Raw genomic sequence first — 16,072 nt, forward strand, 5'->3', positions numbered from 1 at the left:
TTTGTATGAACAGAAAAAGTACTATGGAAGTGTCAATTGTCAACATCGCACTTCGATCACCAGATTTTGATGGATCTAACTATGCTATTTGGAAATTCAAGATGAGAGTCTACTTAAAATCTATTGAATAAAGATCATGACAATGTGTCATAGATGGTTGGACTACACCAAAGACTGTTGGTAAAGATGATGACAATTTGATTAAACCAAATAGTGCATTGATGACTGATGAAGTCCAGATTTCGGAATTCAACTCAAAGGCACTCAGTGTCATCTTCGCGTCAGTTGAAATAAATATTTCAAGTTTAACCACTAATTGTGTCTCTACCAAATATGCATGAGAAATCCTTCAAAAACACTGCGAAAGATCTAAAAATGTGCGAAGAACTAAACTGGGAGTGTTAACCACCAAGTTTGAAAATTTGAGAATGGAAGAAACATATTCTATTATTGCTTATGATTTCCACGACATGATATTGAAAATGAAGCCTTAAGTCTTTGTGATCCGATTTCTAATGAAAGACTAGTCAGTAAGGTATTAAGATCACTTGCAGAATGATTTAACAACAAGATATATGCAATCGATGAATCCAAAGACACCACCATGCTTGAGTTCTCTCAATACCTTTGAGATGAATCTGGATTTACAGAAAAAGGACAAAGAAAATACCATTGCTTTGCAAGTCTCAAATGATTATTAATTATAATGATATATTTCATCTGTCTCAGGAAGTGAACGAGTCTGATCTGTGTGAAGACTCCATCACACTGATCACAGAGAAATTTGAATACTATCTAAATAAAATCAGAGACAAGAAGAAATCGGGCCAACAACTTAAACTTCATAGCATTACTGCTCCCCAGAAAACTCAAAGGATTGCGCTTACTCAAGGACAATTTCGACCAAATAATGATGGAAAGATTCAACGGATGTCAAAAGGCTAGACTCGGTTCAATGCAGAGAGTGTTCGGGCTTCGGACATTGTATTAATGAATGTGCCAACAGACTTCACAAGAACAAATGATTAAATCTCTCCCTAAGTCATGAAGATTTTGACGAAGAACATGGATCTAGTGAAGAAGAGAATCACAGTTCTCTGTTTACACTATTACAGGAGAAACCCTCATATTCATTCTCAGGAGATATGGGGAGTGCAACACCTGACAGCAGGACCTCTACTCAATGCAAGTTAATCCTTTGGGTGTTGTCTCTGGTGTCGCAAGACCTGGTAGGAACACCTCTCCAAATTCATGAAGTTATATATGCCTCAATGTGACAATTCTTACTGGTTCAAGTGATACGGTAACTCAGGATGCAGATGAAGAAGAAGTCACTTTGGAAAACGTACAGAAATTCTATGGGGAACTATATGCAGATTGGACCAAAAAGAACAAACTGAACTAAAATCTCTCTAAAAAGAATATAGAGCGGAAAGGTTGTGTGTTCAGATTTGAAGAAATGTTAAGTAAGAAGGACATGGATTTATGCAAGACCAAGGTTGAAGTTGAAAAGGCTACCAAGACACTTTCTAAGTTCAACTTGAGCTCAATCAAACTTGACTCCATATTGATGATGGAAAAAGACAGTAAAGCCAATCCGTGGTTTAACAATAATGCATTTGAATGTGGAGAATCCTGCAACTCAATACCACATCCGGCTATTTTTGTGAAAGAGAGTAAACAAACTTCAACTCTCCAAAAGTCAATCCTACGGTCAAAAATATTCCAAAAAATAGGTAAGCATTTTGCATGGAAGCCTAATCAAATGAGACATCATTTTTTCTTTTTGTTTTAAACATGGTCATATCAAACCTCAATGTTTCAAGGTGAGGAATGACTACATGAGCTGATATACTGGCCGGATGTTGGACAAGTTGTCACACAACACAACCGCAACATTATCACTAAGAAAACTTTAGTGAAGAAGATTTGGGTACATAAGACTGAAATTAGTTGTACTGTTGTTTATATCTCCTTAGAAACTAACATTACATGTATCTGATAATTTGATAATGAGTGTTCGCGCCACATAACAGGTTCAAAGAAACACCTCACTGATTATGTATAATTAAATAGTGGTCAAGTGACCTATGGAGGGGGTGCAAAAAGAAAGATTGCTGAAAAAAGAATACTGAATATGGATGGACTCCTCAAGCTTCACCATGTGCTTCATGTCTAGGGACTTAACTCAAACTTAATAAGCATTAGTCAATCATATGATGATGACTTGCATGTTAAGTTTGACAAAAATCATTGTGAAGTTTTTTGATACGATTCTTCAAACACGAAAAACAAATGTGCTAAAAAACAGAGTCACGCCCTCGATTCGATGAAATAAAGAACGTTGGGTTGTCCCTATCTTTTTTAAACAAGTAAAGGTTTGTGATATTCACCTTTAAGCTATGAAAAGCTCAGCAACAAATATTCACGAAGATAAACAACTAATCTCAAACGAACCTTCAAAGAACTCGTATTTGACAATCCGAGTGAAGAACAATCGAAAAATGCCACAAATATTAAATCTTTAATAAGTTTATTTTTTTTGTTATACACAGCAAAACTTTGAAAATCTTGAGAGAAAACTCACAAGAGTATATTCAATCTTCAATTATTGTTCGACAATGTTTTACAATGTGTTTATATAGAAAAATACAACAACAATCGTAATCTAGGGTTTCCATCTTCAAATCAGCACTATGACGCGCTGGGGCGGATAATTCTGGCCGCTGGGGCGTGGGGGTCTCGCAGATGGGCGCCCAGGCGTGCAGATTTGTCCACTTATTACGAATATGCAGTCCATGATAAAGGCCAAGGCACCAGAATTATATTTCTATTAGGTCTTTCACATTTATAAATTTTAATAATCACAGGGTTTAGGGAGCGGAGCTAATGGAGGGTTTAGGCGTGAATAGGAAGTGATACCAGTACATTGATTATGTAATTAATCGCAGTGTTTAGGGAAGTCGTTTTCTAGTTTTCCAGGANACCATTTTATTCGAGATTTGGTTTTGAAGGGAATTTGTTGGAACTGATAACCAACTGACAGATATTTTAAAAAAACTATTAGATTTCAATAGATTTTCCAATATTTGGAAGAATCTAAGTTTGTGAACATGATAATCACTCACTGGTGTTGTCTTGGATGATGCAAAATCCGGGACAACACCCAACATGATATGGATCTATAGGATGTTAGACAAATTGCATTAAATCATTCATCATGTTTTGTTAACTATTTATATTGTGATGTTTATTTCTTAATGTGCTTTCAATTTCTCAGTTCTATTGCAATAAACACACCTGGCCTTCAAATGTGCTCTGTATAAGTCACAAAGTAGTTGATGGATATTCGTGTACTTCATGACCTTATCACATGTGAAAAATGACTTGAAAATATTGAGTGAAAAGAAAAAAAAACACAAAAAATTTATTTTGTTCCATATAAGAAGAAAAATAATGGAAAAGTTACCTAAGAGAATCTAATGAAATTGTTCCTTTAGTTGGGAATTACCTCTTCTGAATAAAAAAATAGAAATCATAAGCTACCTAGAGGAGTGTAACGAAGATCGCTATTCTAATGTGAGAGATAACACTTCTAGATAAAAATAAAGTTTGAATGGACTATATGTGTGCAAGAAAATCAATTTTTTTTTTGAAATTGGAAGTGCTACTGGGAGATATTGTCAACACCGCATATTAACACCTTTCAATTTGATCACATATCACATTTCTTTATGTCTAATAATATATACAAGTAGGAGCATACTTGTTCTTCTTCCTTCTGTTCCTTAGCTTGTTGCACACATATGCTTTTTCCAACAACTTCACCCTGTTTGCCAAAGCATCAAGCATATGCAATTGCATCTTTTTTCGGGTCATACAACTGAGTTTCCTCGTATCCTCCACATTTCCCTCAACATCCATTGTCTTATCTTGTTATTCAACAGAACTCCCACCCTCCCATTCCTCCCTTGATTCACCCAATATCTCATAGTCACCAGAATCCACCAAAATCTAGCCATTTCTTCTACTAGTGTCCCCCTCGCCCTCCATCTTTTTCCATTCAATGATCCCATGCTTCACATTACTGTCAACCAACATTTCCTTCACAGTCTCCGGCTCTGCATTATCTTTGTCGGAATCAAGATTGTTGGGAGCCTCTTTCACAGGACAAGTTTCTCAATTCACTTCCACCACACTAGTGTAACTGGAACATTGATGATTCAGCATCCAAATGCCTTCTCTCAACTTTCTATTAGAGTACCGTTTCTCGCACCCAAGATGCAGCGAAAGTTTTAAAAAAAATTTGTTCGCCAGTTCTCATGTCCAAGATGGCTAGCTATTAAAAACATTTACAAACCAAGATAATATTTGTAATAGTTTATTTTAAATGTTTTTACATATCATTTTCAAACATTTCATTGGTTAGAAATTTGGAAACATTCAAAATAAATTATTGCAAATACTGCATAAGTTTGTTGTATGGTATATAGAAATTGTTGTTTGGTCATTAATTAGCAGTTATTTTTGCTCATATATATAATCTGATGGTAGATGTATTTTCTGGTTCATAATAATAATAATACATTAAGACAATGCGCCGATAGTTAATCACAAGAAAATATTAAAATTGACCCACGTTTAATTAGTTATTTCCTATTGTTTACATTAAATCATCCTCGTATGTCCTGATCCAACCAAGAAGAATATCACGAGTATCCTTGGTTTTGTCTTAAATGTTATTCGTAAAATTCCAGAGAACTGCATCCGACGAAAGGTTCAAGATCATTTCTAGTTTCCCTTGAAGAAATCCACCTTTGATTGATCTGTTTGCGCAACAAGTAATTCAAACAAAAGAACAGAGAGTAATTTTAACAAATATCAACCATTATATTGCCTCACATCAACTTTCAAAATTTATATATATTCAAGCTACATCTCTACCTCTGAACTTGCATTTTTTACATTAGAATTCATATCCAGATAGCATCTCAAGATTATTATTGGTCCAGGAATGCCTCGGCCAGGAGGAGACAATTTAATGGATATAGGAGAAGGGAAATTTGACATCGAATCGGTATCATGGCTAGGTTGCTCCACCTTTCTCCGCATATTCCGCATTTAAAATATAATCAAGTCTGTTTTTTTAATGAAAAAAGTAGTTCAGAAATAAATATTCATCGTGGCTCGTACATGCTATCCATACAGGCAGTGTCTTCCGTCCATTCAACACATGACACGTATACTAAGTAATGAATCATGGTCAGCGTCAACAATACCAAAGAGGTGACCATGTGTTGAGTTGATAAAAATACTGTCTATATGAGTAGCATTAACAAAACCAAGGAGGTGAGCAGTTTGTCTTGCTTCTAATACGAAGGAAAAGATCTTTCGCATCCATCCGAGAAAACAGAGTACGCATGAGTTAAAATGGTTGTCACCCACTGTAAAATTGATGAGACCAAATAAAACTTCTGAATCCCGTATAACTTCCAATATGATTTCAACTAAATATCTTGGTAAGGAATTTTTTTTTTAAAAAAAAGAATAAGAATTGAACAAGATTTAACTAGGAGAAAACATTTGGCAGAGACTATTAATATCCCCCAAAGGATCACTGCAATCATTGAAATTTTCCCAGTATTCACTGATCCCATTCACTGCACACAGCGATGCCGATATATGTTGTTCGACTTTCATACATTCGAAATCTTGGAACTGTGCATCATTCATCACCTCACCAACTCTTCCCGGAAGATCAGAACATTCTTGTTCAAGAATAAACTCGTCGAAATCCATGACAAAAGTTGAATGATCTCTATTACACGTACTGAAATCTTGAGGCAAAAAACAGCTCAAGTCTGGCTTATACGCGTCCTCAAATGCGGTGGGATTCGAGGTAGTAACACCATTTTTGGCACAAGTACTAGCTGAAACATTAGATACAATAGTTTCTTGTTTTTTGCATTTCCCTATGGCTATGTTACTTGAAGAGGGAAGACCAGTAGGTTTGGCATTATTCTGGCTTCTCTTTTGGTCGACAAGGTTTCGGATTTTCATTGAGAGAGCCGGGTTACAAGGGATGTTGGTCAAAAAATTGGTACGCGTGTTTGATCCACGAAGGAGATACGCTGCTTCATCATAGGCCCGAGCAGCCTCTTCAGCCGTATCGAACGTGCCAAGCCACATCCTAATCTTCTGAGTCGTGTTCTTGATTTCGGCTACCCATTTTCCAGAAGGCCTTTGTCTCACACCAACGAACTTGTTTCTATTGGTGCCTTGAACATTTCTTGATCTGTATGAGCTATGTCCGTTGTTGACAGTGTTCTGAAACTGAAGTTCCATGATATTACTCTGTTTTAGAGCAAAGGGTCTTGAATAAAAAAAACAAATGGAGACAAGGGGTGTTTATATAAGAGGGGGATGGAGGGGTGATTTTGTCTTCTAAAATTGTTTGGTCAAGAAATGAATTTTGTTTTTTTGCTGATGGTTGGCTGATTTTTCTCTGTTGAGTGGAGGAATATGTCATGAATCATGAGCAGTATGTTGATTATTTAACTACATTGGTAGTTTTAAATTTATGTACTTGTTTAAACTTTGTGCTGCATTTCTGCAAGGCATGCTTAATCCCATGACTTATGCTGCTCAACACGTTCTTTGGCTTGCCTTCAATTTTAGAGGGGAAAAGAGGGTTGGTTTTGGCCTATCTTTATATGGATGGATAAGCTTCAATGTTAAAAATGTGTATGCCACAACTTTCGTCACATGATAAACTACATATGTATGTATTTACAAAGACTCAATTCGTCATAATAGACATTAGGTAAGTACAATGAATCAACATGTCAATGTCAGATGATGTGTATCCGTAAAGAAAATGGAACACCACAAGATATTTAATTTTAGATAGAGGCATGATGACGGATTGCTAAAAAACAAATACCAAGTCTTCGACAAACAAACGAAAGACCAAGGCAAAGTTTAGGTCAAGACAACGCATACCTTTTATCCTTGGTGGGTGAGCTTAGTATTTTTGCTTCTTTTGTCTACATGGGCAACCAAAAAGTAATGCGTTCCTATTTTCTTTTTTGTGTTTTTGACCCAAAAAAAGTGTAAAAATTAGGCATGCCTTTAGACTGCAATTTGGATACACATTAAACAAAGGAAAACAAATGGGCCATGTAGTTTGGATTGAGAAATGGGGGGAAAAACAACTCGCTACTTTAATGGTAGGTAGTGATGCAGAATCTATAGACGCATGCCGTCTCGTAGGAATCTCAACTTCCATAAGCTAACAAAATGTAACGACGATCAAAATAAGTAGTTGAATGGGTTTATAAAACAAGTTTGAAGTGAAAGTGACTGGTCAAAGAATTAGAGATTGAAGCTTTAAACCCGCGGCACACATTCCTCGGTTCCGGTTAGCTCTTACTATCTTTCCTATCCACGGCCTCGCATATAAAATCACGGTATGGGGAAAATTACATCCTCCAAGGGCTAGATTCCATCTACATATTCAATACAATAATCAAAACCAAAAAATCATAATATACCAATTGTATTTAATGCGTGCAATATAACAATCTGTGCTCTAAAGGACAAAATGATGGGATCAAAACTGAGACAGACTCTTTTACAACCCTCAAACATCACAATTGGCAAACAAAACCGTGCAAATGAAAAAAAGCCCCAACAATGAGGCCATTTCCTGGTCTCATTTTCCTTGTAGCTTGTTGAACTCATAAATGAGACGACCTGCGGGTAATATACACTATAAAGTAATCTACATCCACACATGAAAAGGCATTTAGACTCCAATAAACACCCAACGACAGGTTGGTGTATGTACGAAAATAAATGTTGCAAGCATCTCATCCAAAGAATCAAGCAAACCAATATAATTATTGGCACACATCGGTCAGACAGGTGACTTCATACGAAGAATTCCCCATTACCGGCCATGAGCACCACTATGACAAAATTGACTGCAATGTAAGTTGCTGCTGTGGCTGCAAGGATGACCACGTCGAGGCCAGAACAGACGGAGGAAGAGTCTGTTGTAGTTGCCTTAATAAATTAATCATTCGACCAGCAGTTTGCTCTGTGGCTAGATCCTTACCTGCACACAGAACCTGAAATACAAAAACATTTCAAATTTTCCTTACTGGTGAAAGCCTTCACAACCACTCAACAGCTAATATTATGGTCGGGTAAAAATACAAGCAATAATATCTATATTCATTAGTGGTATTTATATTCAACTTTAAGAAAGTTGAGAAGGGGCGATCTGTCTTTTAAGAATGAGAAAGATTCGTGTCAAAACAGCATTTTCCAGATGATGAGATATTGGAGAATGATGTGAAAATGCAAACTCTAAAACAAATGTTGTGAGAGAAACCTATCACAATTAATGTTCAACATATGACCATGAAACTAAATTGAGTTATATGACCATCACATATTTAGAGTTCCAAATGCTGGACTAGCATATTTGGTAATTTTCTGGGTACTTGAATAGCTCACAGACTAACCTCAGCAAACACAGTAACAATTTTTGGGAGGAACTGATTGTTGGGACCCAAAAGGTCCGTATCAGACCTGAAAGAAAATATACACGTTAACATAAAAATTAGCAGTAATTTAAACTACAGTGAAAAGATTGAAAAAAAAAACACTGATCTTGAGCATATCAAGTCCCAACCTCTCAACCATTGAGCAAAGCTGATCGTGAACAACTTTTGCTTCAATAAGATCGCCCTTTATCGGCAAGCAACTCAACCAGGCAGGAACCACCTGTGTTAGAGTAATTACTCGTAAGAATTTGATGAAGTGTGGAAACAGAGGAAGTATTGCACCGGAATTGAAATGTTCTGCAGGAAGGTCATAACAAACAACCTGCGCTGAATTGATGCTGTCGCGATGAAATTGGCATATTTTGCCCAGAGCCGAAACAGCATTATCGTATGCCATTACATTGTCTTGTTGTAAGGCATTAGGATGCCCAATAACTATATTGAGCCTTGAAAGAGCCTCTGAATCAGGCAAATGCACAAGGCTGAATCAGCAAAATATCAAGCTTAAATATCTATTTTACAAGCCTTTCTGCTGCTCGGCTTACCTCCAACAAGTGGTTTAACCACAGAACCACCAAATTCTGCACAAATCCCAATCCCATACACAGCAGCCTGAAAATACCAGTAAGCATTTAGATGCTGACCAGATAGCAACATAACTTTAGATAAAAATATTGTGGTATGAGTTCCAATAAACCTGTCGGACATCTGGGCTTTCATCATTGCATGCTTCCAATAGGAAAGGAAGATAAGTATCATAATACCTGGTTGCACAAAAAAGAAGAAATGTGGTAGAGCCGTAGAGTTTCACGATAACAATTAAATTTGGACAATGTTACAGCTTAAAAACATACTTTAGAGCTGCTTCACGGCATTGCTCAGCCAAATCATCAAAGATACATATAGCAATCCGTCTCTCTTCAGCTGTTTTATCTTTTCCCTGAAAATTTTGCAAAAGAAAAAATAAAAAGAAGTAACTAAAATTAGAGAGGAAAAAACAGGTGATACTGACAAGCAGATTTAGGAGGAAAACCTACCCACATTGGCATGAGGTATGATGAGAGTTCATCAAAGAAGGGCAAGAAAGAAGTCTTAAATGTTTTTATCAAAGTTCCTACGATTTCACCAACCTGAACCAGAAAGACACATAAATAACTAGTCAATTCTCAGTTTTTTATTTTTAACTAACATTGACTTGGAAAAAAAATGATAGCAATTATATTCTGAATGTCCTAGTCTATAGTCCACTAACTTGGTCAAATACTTCTTCCTCTTGCTCGTTTTCCTCTTTAAGAAATTCTCCTTCCTCGGCATCAAAATCTTCAGATTTGGTTCTCTCAGCTCTCTCTCCTTTTCTGCTAGAACTAGCTGTGATAACCTGTTTTAACTCATCCACAATGCTTTTAACCTGACTCTCATCTAGCAGCGGGCCCGAAATCTGGAAGTAAAGTTAATATGGCAAATAACGAATTTATTGACAAAATTATGCAAAATACAAATCCAGAATATTATGAAAGACAATCTTTTCAGATACAGTCGAAACTTCAAGTAATTACTTAGCCAAATAAAATTATGAGACAAACATTTGTTCCATTTGTTCAAGCTGAGCTTGCATATAGTTTTTTGTATTTTCAATTTGATTGAGCTTGGACTGGCTCATTCAACATTGAAGCTTGACCTCAAGCCTGAAAATTAGGATACACTCAGCTTGACTCTCCTCTATTTCACCCCTAGGCTCGAAGGAAGAAGAGTGTAATATTTGAACAAATATAAATTAAATTTAACTCCATATGCAGTCCATACAAGAATGTATATTAAAAGAAGGAACATTCTATTTTAGAATAAAGCTCACCTGTAGACATTCGTTTAATGAGTCCAACATACTAGCACATATCTCCGTATCAGGTTCCTGCAAGAACAGACAATAAACACTTCTCAACATCCAAATACCGACAGTAGTAATCAGAGTCAAGTTTCAACAAATGCTAGCATTTAATTAACTGTAACTAGAACCTTATGCAAAGCTTCCACCATAGCAGGAATTATGTAGTCAGACAACTGCTTAACGTATGTCTCATTACGCCCCTGAGCAATCCCTTTCTCCACGGCCAATTTTGCAGACCTCAATAGCTCAGGCATTGCTATAAATACAAAATGAAGGACCCGAACAGAATTAGCAATTGAGGTATTTCCTACAAGTAGGAAATTACGAAAACCAAATTCCATATCACCTGAAACAGCAGCCTTCCGGACTTCTTCATGGAAGTAAAACTTTAAAAGGGGGACCAATGTTGGAGCCACCTATAATCATAGTTAGCAAAGAAAACTTTAAACGGTGGTCATCAACTCATCATCAGACAAATAAAGCAAAAAACAAATCCATCTTCACCAACCTGATCAACCCATGGGTAGAAACCTTCCTTCAACTCATCGGCATAGCAGCACAGCATATTACAAGCCGTGGCCTTCTCTTCCAGGACACTGGTCTTGATTCCAATTTTTTTGTCCCCGAGTGTTATAGTCTCCATGCTGCAATATGTAGAAACGTTAAAACAATCTAGGATATCATTCAGTGAAATGCATGACAGGTAAAAGCATGATTTCTTTGCAAATCAAAATGCTACATCCAAACAGGAAGCTCGGGAAGCGAAGTGAGTACTGGCGCACTAGTGAAAATGAGCACAAAAAACCTAAATTGAAATAAAATTTATTATCATTAATCAAAATTTCAACACAAATCCCATTCAAACAGTAAAGTAGGTTTTGAATGAATGTCACAATCATAAACCTGTGGTTTAAGAATTACATACAAAAATGCAACTGTTACTCAGAGCAAAGATCAATGAGGTGTAAGATCCAGAAGCCAAATAAGTTCATAACCGAATATAAGCATTTTATAAAGGCAATCAGTATGCTAACATTATTTCTTTAAGGACAAGAAAGAGAACTTGATTCTTGAAGTGTATGTTCATCTGCCTAGTAACAAATATAGAGAAGCTTCAGTATAAAATATGAAAATATTGTAAATAAAAGAAACCTCTCATCATCTGATACATCGACTTCATCATCTGAATCAGCAGATGTTATGGTCACATCAGGCTTTAGCTGTGCGGACTGAAGCAAAGGAGGCATGACCACGCTCATGTAAGGAAGAAAATCCTGTCCCAAGCACTTACAAAGTCTGGCCCATGCCTGCAATAGAGTAAAATATACTAGTCAGAATTTGATATGCCAAACATATCAGAACATTTGAACTCTTCGACTTCCAGGAATAGCTACCTGTAGCATGTAACTGGTAGTTGGATCATCTGTCTCCATTTGCGATCCTTGCAACGACAAAAGAACTTCCATGACCTAGCATAACAAAGAAAAAAATAATATCATGCTGACGACTGCAACAAGTCAAATGGCCGCTAGCCAAATGTAAATCTCAAAATAGATCAAAAGCCGCAGTTCGAGTTTGACGTATACATCATTTACATAAGAGGAAATAAAAGATAAAGGCTACAAATCACGGTAAGTAACGTCAGAAATATGTTCACTAAGAAGCACCACTCAGAACATAGATATGTTGTCCTTTACCTGCTTGGCATCATCTCTGAATTTCTCCTTTCCAACTGCCATTCCAACTAAGCTAATGCACTCCATTGCTTTGGCGCGAAGCATACGGTTAGACTTGTCTGTTGCATTCACTAATATAGCTTTCAGGTAAGGCATAACAGCATCATAGTATTTCTGGAAGTGCTCCTGCGACGTAAACATTCACTGGGATCAGCATATATGCAAGGCGACTAGTTTTAACTTAAAGAGACATTACAACATTAGCATACCTGAGAAGAATCAGCAACTGAAGCCAAAGCGGTCAAGGCTCCCTCCTGCACCATTTGCTTAGGGTTCTGCAATTGACAATTTTTTTTAAAAAAAACTATCATATGCTAACTTGGAAACAAATTTAATGTAGGATTAGCGACTATATTTTAATTTATCTGCAACTGAACCTGTAGAAGTAGTAGCAGCTTGTGCACTATCACGTCTAAGTACGGCGTCAGAATTTCCGGGGTGCAGTTCTCACTAAAGTTCAGCACGGCAGAAGCAGAATGTGCCTGCAAGATAAGATGCCAAATTACTATGATAAATCTAGAAGCAAAAAAAATTATGAATTTATTATATGTAATGTGCATTAGCAGTATGCAAGACAAATCGGCATTCAAAGATAAAAATAAGGCAACAAAAATATAAGTCAAAGAATTTTTAAATAAAAAGCCGGACCAATTATGACAATAGTCGATAAGGTATAAAGCAGGCTTAAAATAATTGTTTTAAATACTAAAAGAAAATATGAAATCAATGTAAAATACCCGTACTCTTGTACAATTTGAAACCAAACCACCCAAGTTTTTTCCAAACAAAACTACTCGGAATAGTAAATAATACCTTGATCTCTTACAGCTTGACAAGGTGGTTCTCCTATTGAGTTTGTTTTTTAATCCAATACCGACATAAAAACCTACCAACATTGCAGATTTGTCCACTTATTACAAATATGCAGTCCATGATAAAGGCCAAGGCACCAGAATTATATTTCTATTAGGTCTTTCACATTTATAAATTTTAATAATCACAGGGTTTAGGGAGCGGAGCTAATGGAGGGTTTAGGCGTGAATAGGAAGTGATACCAGTACATTGATTATGTAATTAATCGCAGTGTTTAGGGAAGTCGTTTTCTAGTTTTCCAGGAAACATAATAACATGTGTTGTGATTAAACAATAGGAATTTAAATCTCTTCTGGCAGTAAACTAACAGACTAATGAAATTTTCTACCAGTACTCAAATAAATGGACCATATCAAAGTCATCGTGTTCAGATTCAAGGAACAATAGTTCAACAAAATCTACAAACCTGTACGCGAGGATTTTGGAAATCATCCATGGCTACAACTAGTGCAGGTAGCACCCTTTGATGATACTGAACCTGTAGATCCGGGCCCAAGTCAGTTGAAAGCTGCCCAATTGCATTAATAGCAGCCCATCTCACACGAGGATGTGGATTTTGAAGGGAGTTCAGAACCATGTTTACAACTTGCTCCAAATTTTTTATCATCACCTGAAACAATCAGATAGTGGGTATTAAACCGACTGACAAACAAAATATATCAGTTTCCATAAGAGTATAATGACAAAACGGCAAGGAAGGAAGGCATGCGACCAAACTTGATGTTTTAGGTAAACCAGTATTACAGAATTTCGAACTTTTTTTACATAAAGAATTGCAAACATCATCAAGGGATTGAATAAATTCACCGTTAAAGTAACAGTTCAACCAGACCATAACCCATAAAAAGTAACAACAAAACAAAAGCTACTAACAAGATGGAGCAGCTGTGGGTATGTGATCAGTGACATTTAAATAAAACATACATACCGTGGAAACTAAGTAACTAATGTATGTGTACATCAGTTTAGCATTATATGTTCCTCTTGGAAGTATAGATATTGAAACACACAATCAACTGCAAATGAACATCAAGTGACAGAGCCAGAAAAATGAATGCTTCAGGAGCTGAAAAGTAAAATGCATGACTGGCTAATAGTAATCAATATCATATTACAACTTTACAACATAGCAATTGTACAAAGGTCTTGAAAATTTTGATCAAGTGCAACCTCATTGAACATAAAGGAATATGTTCATGAACCAAATAAACAATTACTCAAACACGACATGTCATAACTATGACTAAATTTGGATGAGTATTAATATGTTTATACCTTTGAGCAACCCTCTGCAATTTGGGCAAGAGCAATAAGGGCAGCATGCTGCTTCTGCCACTCAGGAGCAGACAAGTATTCCGGAAGCTGATCAGAAACCACTGGTACAATAGTATTCCCACCAAGAGCGAGTGACAATCTATCCAGGCACTCCTGCCCTACACTGTAATCACCGGTCTCCCCCGCATCTTCATCCTTGACCTCTGCACTGTGCCAAGCAGGGTCGTCCTCTACTTCCAAAAGCATTTTCATGAGGATAGCAAATAATCTGTTGATGAATTGTGGCATCTTGCGCATCAACCCAGGTGCTCTATCCCGTGCCTCGGCTAGAGTAATAACAAACTCAATTGCCAGGTGCCTAGTGCCTTCCTCTAAGCTATTGGCCTCAGCTACCTGCAGCATGGACCCCACTACATCAACAATCTGCCTTCGCAAAAATCTAGGCTCTGCCCCAGCCAACTCTATCAGCAACTCCAAGGCCTCCTGTGCGGTTGCCTCCTGCCCGGAGTTCAGAGCCTCGGTCAAAGTCCTCATCATCGAAGGCAACAAATCCTGGAACCTATCCCGGTCGCTTGAACTGGTCAAGCACTGAATAAAATTAATAACCGCACTTAAAGCAGCAATCTTCACATCCGGGTTAGGGGAACTATTCATTACATTCAAGAACACTGTGTGCAAATCAGTTATGTAGGGAATTAACGTTTCTCCAATGAACTGAGCCAATTGAGACAACATTAAAAAAGATGATTCTTGCAATTTTGGGGAATCCGAAGTCACACATTGAAACATAAAGGGTAGAATCTCCGGCCACTGATTATCGGGAAGGAGCGATGAAGCAAGCTCAGAAACGGTGTCGCACAGCTTTCTAATATTGGATTTGGAATCCTCACGCTGAATTGATGCCAGTAGGATATTTTTTACGGCAGCACGGGTTGACTCCGAAAGTTGCGGCCAGATAAAGGAGTCGTCGCGAGTGAGCTGCCTGCGGAGGAGGATTGTGGACATGGCGCGAGCCTCTGGTTGAACGGAATACGAAACGACGTGAGAAAGCTTGAGCACGAGAGAATTGGGATCTTTCTGCTTCAGCAAATTGAAAATTGACTCCGCCTGGGATCGTTGCTCGTTGAAAGTGGACATCAAGTGAGTTATCAATGCTTCGAAGGGCGCCGGGTCCGGCCCCAAAATCGCCGCCAATTCGGCTTGATTGAGTTGAGAAGACTCGGCGTTCATCGCAGAGATCCGATGCCTGCCGCGATAGTGGATTAGGGTTTTGTTGATTTTGAGAAGGTGGCGGGAGGTAATTGTGTTTGTTCGATTGGGGGATGGCTGGCGCTCTCCAAAACACACACAAATGCACACACCAGAGGTGTGCATCTCTATGCTTATATAGGGCGAAACTAAAACCCCAGCCCCCGGTTGTTTTATTATATTTTATTTTTATTATCTGTGATTTTTTTTCCTATGACAAAATTAATTAAATTCTATAATTTAAATCAAATATCGACAAATCCATTAATTAACAATTTATTTATGTCACTCTTGGATTCAAAGTTAATAACAATTCAAAATTATGTCAGCCCAAATCAAAACCAAAACCCAAACCCAATAAGGTTAATGTCCATTAAGTTGGAATATTTTGTCGTTTAGACTTTAAGTTTTTGCACACGTTGATTGTTAAGGTTGAGGAATTTGATCCACAAGATTGTGGAAGATGGACCAAGTGGTTGGAG

At 37.3% G+C, this 16,072-nt stretch overlaps 1 protein-coding gene across 2 annotated transcripts; it reads right to left on the reverse strand.

The window, feature by feature from the left end:
• Window positions 1-7,544: 7,544 nt before the first annotated feature.
• On the reverse strand, window positions 7,545-15,704 carry LOC140958932 (uncharacterized). Of its 2 annotated transcripts, XM_073416542.1 has the most exons (20): window positions 14,343-15,704; window positions 13,474-13,677; window positions 12,572-12,676; window positions 12,404-12,469; window positions 12,156-12,320; window positions 11,853-11,927; window positions 11,611-11,765; window positions 10,967-11,102; window positions 10,805-10,874; window positions 10,587-10,714; window positions 10,426-10,482; window positions 9,826-10,011; window positions 9,611-9,703; window positions 9,428-9,513; window positions 9,271-9,337; window positions 9,119-9,185; window positions 8,896-9,032; window positions 8,702-8,793; window positions 8,532-8,598; window positions 7,545-8,132 (listed from the first exon to the last, which is right to left on the reverse strand). In XM_073416542.1, exons 1-20 carry the CDS (start codon window positions 15,570-15,572, stop codon window positions 7,971-7,973), a joined length of 3,348 nt encoding a protein of 1,115 aa, XP_073272643.1. In that variant the 5' UTR covers window positions 15,573-15,704; the 3' UTR covers window positions 7,545-7,970. The 2 variants fall into 2 exon arrangements, 1 of the variants encoding a protein (XP_073272643.1); XR_012171855.1 differs by lacking the exons at window positions 7,545-8,132; window positions 8,532-8,598; window positions 8,702-8,793 and having other exon boundaries at window positions 9,014-9,032; window positions 9,615-9,703.
• Window positions 15,705-16,072: the final 368 nt, after the last annotated feature.

The sequence above is a fragment of the Primulina huaijiensis genome, chromosome 15 (assembly GCF_012295235.1).
Source record: "Primulina huaijiensis isolate GDHJ02 chromosome 15, ASM1229523v2, whole genome shotgun sequence".
NCBI lineage: Eukaryota > Viridiplantae > Streptophyta > Magnoliopsida > Lamiales > Gesneriaceae > Primulina > Primulina huaijiensis.

What these genes read in the sequence shown, in the direction of transcription:
- LOC140958932 (XM_073416542.1), bottom strand. Translation starts at nt 15,572, where the DNA reads ATGAACGCCGAGTCTTCTCAACTCAATCAAGCCGAATTGGCGGCGATT. An exon ending in GATGTATCAGATGATGAGAG is followed by an intron (nt 11,103 to 11,610) that starts GTTTCTTTTATT and finishes TACATATTGCAG; the next exon opens with CATGGAGACTATAACACTCG. An exon ending in CTTTGCTCAATGGTTGAGAG is followed by an intron (nt 8,599 to 8,701) that starts GTTGGGACTTGA and finishes ATTTTCTTTCAG; the next exon opens with GTCTGATACGGACCTTTTGG.